Source organism: Hemitrygon akajei, chromosome 27 (assembly GCF_048418815.1).
Source record: "Hemitrygon akajei chromosome 27, sHemAka1.3, whole genome shotgun sequence".
NCBI classification, from domain to species: domain Eukaryota; kingdom Metazoa; phylum Chordata; class Chondrichthyes; order Myliobatiformes; family Dasyatidae; genus Hemitrygon; species Hemitrygon akajei.
Genome location: NC_133150.1, coordinates 40,307,382 through 40,313,381, shown reverse-complemented (window position 1 = coordinate 40,313,381; position 6,000 = coordinate 40,307,382). Strand labels below are relative to the sequence as shown.

Below are 6,000 nucleotides of genomic sequence, written 5' to 3'. Positions count from 1 at the left end.
TTTCACCAGGGCTATTGAAATCACACTTGGAATTTTAGACACTAAAGTGGTAATGAGCACTCTTGCAGTACCTTCTAACTATACATAGAAATACTTGACAGGTACAAGATACAAAATTTCCATCGGAACTAGGGGTTTCTTTATGAACTTGTCTGTAAGTGAGGAGAAGTCAAGGCAATGGCCTTATGGAGAGAATTGAAATATGTCCTCAAATGATCCTACTGACCTCCCTCTACCCCAGAGTTCCCTGGAATCTGGGGCATACACACACACACACACACACACACACACACACACACACACACACACACACACACACACACACACACACACACACACACACACACACACACACACACACAATACATATAAATAAATAAGTAAATATAATGGACCACATGCTGGATGTGACCTGCCCTGTTTTTACTGTCATGTTCAAAGATATTTTGCTTGCATTAAGTTGTTCCTTTCCCCTCAAATCTGAAAATGCCTCCCTCAGTTTCAGGTGCATTGTGGGCAGAGAAATATGCAAGAGGAGTTGTGGGAAGAGTGATCACAATCGATTGTCACTATGAAGCAAAGTACCAATCACACACAAAGTACTGGTGCAATGGATGGACTATCCAATGTTCAGTTTTAGTGAAAACAAATGGGCAACATGGACGGAGTGGATGAGTGTCAATCACAGATAACCCGGAACAGAGAATATTTACTGTTACTATGAAGAATCCTTACTCTGGAGATACAGGATGGTACAGCTGTGGAATTACACCAGGCACCAATCTGCTATTTAAAATACACCTACAAGTATCTGAAGGTAGGTTTCTCAGTGATTGACTTTGTGACTTCAATAAAATAAATGTCTCATCCATCTTTCCTCTGGAAAGCGTCAGAGCATTAGATGTTGCAGGATGTGATGAATTGCTGATACCGGTTTAAGCTTATTGAATAGGGAAATGCCTGTCTCATGGATGTGTCTGAAGAACAGAAATATCCTCCTCCTCCTCCTCCTTCTCTGCCTCAGCGCAGATTAAAGATCTTTTTCCAGACCCTGTACATCCCTCACTATCTCTGCATTAATATCAGTGCCAAATGTTTCTCTCTATATGACAGATCACTGAACCCAGTCACAATTTCATTTTCTCCTGAAAGCTACAAAACACATGATGGATATCTCACAACTTGCTGCCTTTAAACACTCAGTTGTCATGTTATTAGGTTCCTATTGTACTTAATAAAGTGGCCACTGAGTGCATGTTCTTGATGTACTGTTGCTGTAGCCTATCCACTTAGATCCATAGAACCATAGAACATTACAGCACAGAAACAGGCCTTTTGGCCCTTCTTGGCTGTGCCGAACCATTTTTTTCTGCCTAGTCCCACTGACCTGCACCTGGGCCATATCCTTCCAAACCCCTCTCATCCATGTACCTGTTCAAGTTTTTCTTAAATGTCAAAAGTGTGCCCACATTCACCACTTCATCTGGCAGCTCATTCCACACTCCCACCACTCTCTGCGTGATGAAGCCCCCCCCCCAATGTTCCCTTTAAACTTTTCCCCCTTCATCCTTAACCCATGACCTCTGTTTTTTTTCTCCCCTGGTCTCAGTGGAAAAAGCCTGCTTGCATTCACTCTATCTATACTATCATAATTTTATACACCTCTATCAAATAACCCCTCATTCTCCTACACTCCAGGGAATAAAGTCCTAACCTATTCAACCTTTCTCTGTAACTCAGTTTCTCAAGTCCCGACAACATCCTTGTAGACCTTCTCTGCAGTCTTTTAACCGTATTAATATCCTTCCCGTAATTAGGTGACCAAAACTGCACACAATACTCCAAATTTGGTCTCACCAATGTCTTATACAACCTCATCATTACATTCCAACTCTTATACTCAATACTTTGATTTATAAAGGCCAATGTACCAAAAGCTCTCTTTACGACCCTATCTACTTGTGACGCCCATTTTAGGGAATTATGTATCTGTACTCTCAGATCCCTCTGCTCTACTGCACTCCTCAGTGTCCTATCATTTACCTTGTATGTTCTACCTTGGTTTGACTTTCCAAAGTGCAGTACCTCACACTTTTCTGCATTAAATTCTATCTGCCATTTTTCTGCCCATTCCTCCAACTGGTCCAAATCCCTCTGCAAGCTTTGAAAACCTTCCTCACTGTCCACTACACCTCCAATCTTTGTATCATCAGCAAATTTGCTGATCCAATTTGCCACATTATCATCCAAATCATTGATATAGATGACAAATAACAATGGACCCAGCACTGATCCCTGTGGCACACCACTAGTCACAGGACTCCACTCAGTGTAGCAATCCTCCACTACCACTCTCTGACTTCTTCCACTGAGCCAATGTGTAATCCAGTTTACTACCTCTCCATGTATACCTAGCGACTGAATCTTCCTAACTAACCTCCCATGCGGAATCTTGTCAAAGTCCTTACTGAAGTCCATGTATACAACATCCACTGCCTTCCCTTCATCCACTTTCCTGGTAACTTCCTCGAAAAAACTCTAATAAATTGGTTAAACATGACCTACGACGCACAAAGCCATGCTGGCTGTTTCTAATAAGTCCCTGTCTATCCAAGTACTTGTAGATCCTATCTCTTAGTATTCTTTCCAATAACTTACCTAGTACCGATGTCAAACTTACCGGCCTATAATTTCCGGGCTTTCTTTTTGATCCTTTTTTAAACACTTCTCAAGGTTTGGTGTGTTGTGCACTCGGATGCTCCTCTGCAAACCACTGTCGTAACGCATGGCTATTTGAATTCCTGTCACCTTTCTATCAGCGTAAACCAGTGCAGCTATTCTCCTCTGACCTCTCTAATAGGAAGGAAATTTTGCTTTCAGAGTTGCAGCGGGCTAGATATTTCTTGTTTTTCACAACATTCCCTGCAAACTCTAGAGAAGGATGTATGAGAAAATCCCAGGAGATCAGTAGATTCCTACATACTAAAACCTCACAGTCTGGTATCAACAATCATTCCACAATCAAAGACACTGAGATCACGTTTCTTCATTATTCTTATGTTAGGTCTGAAATGGCAACTGAACCGCTTGACTGTGTCTGCTTGCTTTTCTGAGCCAATTTTGCTGCCACTTGATTAGCTAATTAATATTTGCATTAACATGCAGGCGAACATGTGTACCTAATAAAGTGGAAGAAGAGTGTCTGATTTGCCGATGTTCATTCAGTGTCTGATTGTTGAATTCCTTCCCACAGAACCTGTGTCTGTTCCTGTGCTTCGATATCTGTCACCAGCAAATGTCTCACGTATCGGGGGCTCAGTATCAGTTTCCTGTGAGTCCTTCCAGGGATCCCTTCCCATTCAGTACAGATGGCATGAACAAACCTCATCTGGGCATCCAAAGATCTCAAATACCAATGAACTGACTCTACATTGTCAATCCTTCAACCAGCAGCACCATCAATATTACTGCAGTGCCTCGAATCAGATTGGAGCAAACTCCAGTGGAATGGTTAATGTGACAGTCTTCAACAATGGAAAGATCTGCAGTTACGTGACAGAAATTAATGCACCAGTAAGTTCTAATTTCAAGGGGGGGAGAATACATATAAATATTTCCTTTTGTTACTCTGTTATTGCTGCTCTTATACTTCTAGTAAGGGTAAGGAATTTCTCTGCATTTGTAGAAGCTACGCTTTACAGCCTCCATGGGGTAGAAATAAAGTGAACAGTTTAGTCTGTCACTTCCTCCTGGAAATGTGGAGCATCTTTAACATAGTTGGACTTGCACATCCAGACAAACTGAGAGCATTTCATTCACACTTCTGGCCTCGGTATTGAAGACACTGGAATGGGTGTTGAGTTGTGAGACAGTGGCATTGTCATAAAAAACAAAACAAAAGAAAGGACATATGATATAGCAAAAAGTTGTGTTAAGGTAGAGACTTGGGAAGCTTTTAAAACCCAACAGAAGGCAACTAGTAAAGCCACAAGGAGAGAAAAGATTAAACATGAGGAGAAACTAGTCAATCTTGTAAAAAAAGGTACCAAAAGTTTTTCAGATACATGAAGAGTAAAAGAGAAGGCGAGAGTTGATGTCAGACCACTGGATAATGACACTGGTGAGTCAGTACTGGGAGACAAAGAAATTACAAACGATCTTAATAAATATTTTGCAATATTTGTCACTGAGGAAACCACAAGCAGTGTGACAGAAATTCAACAATGACAGGGGCAAAGGTAAGTGTAGTTGCTATTACTAAGGAAAAGGTGCTTAGAAGAAATTGAAAGGTCTGAATGCAGATAAGTCATTTGGACCAGATGGGTTCTCAAAGAGGTAGCTGAAGAGATTGTTGAGGCAATAGTACTGATCTTTAAAGAACAACTAGATTCTGGAATGATTTTGGAGGACTGGGACATTGGAAATGTCACTCCACTCTTTAAGAAGGGTGGGAAGCAATAGAAAGGGAATTATGGACAGTTAGCCTGACTTCAGTGGCTGGGTGGATGTTCGAATCCATTATTAAGGATGAGGTTTCCGAGTACACGGAGGTCCATTATAAAATATGGTTTCCTTCAGGGGAAATCTTGCCTGAAAAAATTTGACAAAAAAAACAGGCAGGATAGAGAAAAGAACGTCAGTAGATGTTATTTATTTGGATTTTTGGAAGGCCTTTGACAAGGTGCCACACATGTGACTGTTAAACAAGATTAGAGCCCATGGTACTACAGGAAAAATACTCCTTTGGATAGAAGTTTCACTGACTGGTAGGAGGCAAAGATTGGGAATAAAGAGAACCTTCATGTCTGGCTGTCAATGACTCATGATGTTCTGTGGGGCCTGGTGTTATGACCACATTTTGTCATATTGTACATCAATGATTTGGATGACAGTTTTGATAGCTTTGTGGCCGAGTTTGCAGACAATACAAAGATAGGTAGGGGGACAGATAGTTTTGAGGAAGCATGGTGACTACAGAAAGACTCAGGCAGGTTAAGAGAATGGCAAAGATGTGATAGTGTAGGAAAGAGTATGGTTTTACACATTGGTAGAAGTAATAAAAGCATAGACAGCAAGTTGAGTTGGTGGTAAGGAAGGCAAGTGCAATGTTAGCATTCATTTCAAGAGGATTAGAACATAGAAGCAAGGATGAAATGTTGAGGATTTATAGGGCATTGGTCAGACTGCACTTGGAAGCTTGTGAGCACTTCTGGGACTTGGAGAGGGTTTAGAGGGAGGTTCATGAGAATGATTCCAGGAATGAAAGGGTTAATGCTTGAGGATCATTTGGTGGCTGTCAGCCTGTATTCACTGAGTTTAAAAGAATGGGGGGGGGGGGTCTCCTTGAAGCTTATCAAATATTTTAAGTCTCAGAAAGTTTGGATTTAGTGAGGATGTTTCCTATACTGGGGGTGTCCAAGACCAGAGGGCACAATGGCAGATTACAAGATCAGCTCTTTATTTTATTTAAGTGTTAGTCCTTCCAGCCCTTCGAGCCAGCAACCCTCAACAAATCCGATTAACCATAACCAAATCACAGGGCAAATTACAATGACCAGCGAACATGTATTTGGACTGTGGGAGGAAACCAGACCACCGGGGAAAGCTTATGCACTCTACCAACAGATGGCATTAGTGCAGCGATGAGGAGGAGTTTCTTTAGCTAGAGGGTGGTGAATCGGTGGAATTCATTACTTCAGATGCTGCTGAGCCTAAGTCATTGGGTTTATTGAAAGTGGAATTTGATTGGTTATTGCGTAGTACGAGCATTAAAGGTTACAGCGAGAAGGCAGGAGATTTGGTTTTAGAGGGATAATAAATCAGCCATGATGGAATGGCAGAGCACACTGTATGACCAAATGGCTAACTCTCCTCCTAGGTCTTATGCTCCCTTTGTTTGATGGCCAGCAGCAGCTTTTGAATTTCTTGAATTTCTAGATCGTGTTCAGTTCTGGTCACCTCATTATAGGAAGGATGTGGAAGCTATGGAGAGGGTGCAGA

At 41.5% G+C, this 6,000-nt stretch overlaps 1 protein-coding gene across 1 annotated transcript in view; it reads left to right on the top strand.

Annotated features, from left to right (window-relative positions):
- Positions 1-3,213: 3,213 nt before the first annotated feature.
- The window catches only part of LOC140717007 (uncharacterized), a 41,028-nt gene continuing 38,241 nt past the window's right edge, over positions 3,214-6,000 (top strand). The window contains exon 1 of the mRNA XM_073030202.1: positions 3,214-3,573. Within this exon, the coding sequence (XP_072886303.1) occupies positions 3,214-3,573 (360 nt within the window). The remainder of the gene's footprint in view (positions 3,574-6,000) is intronic.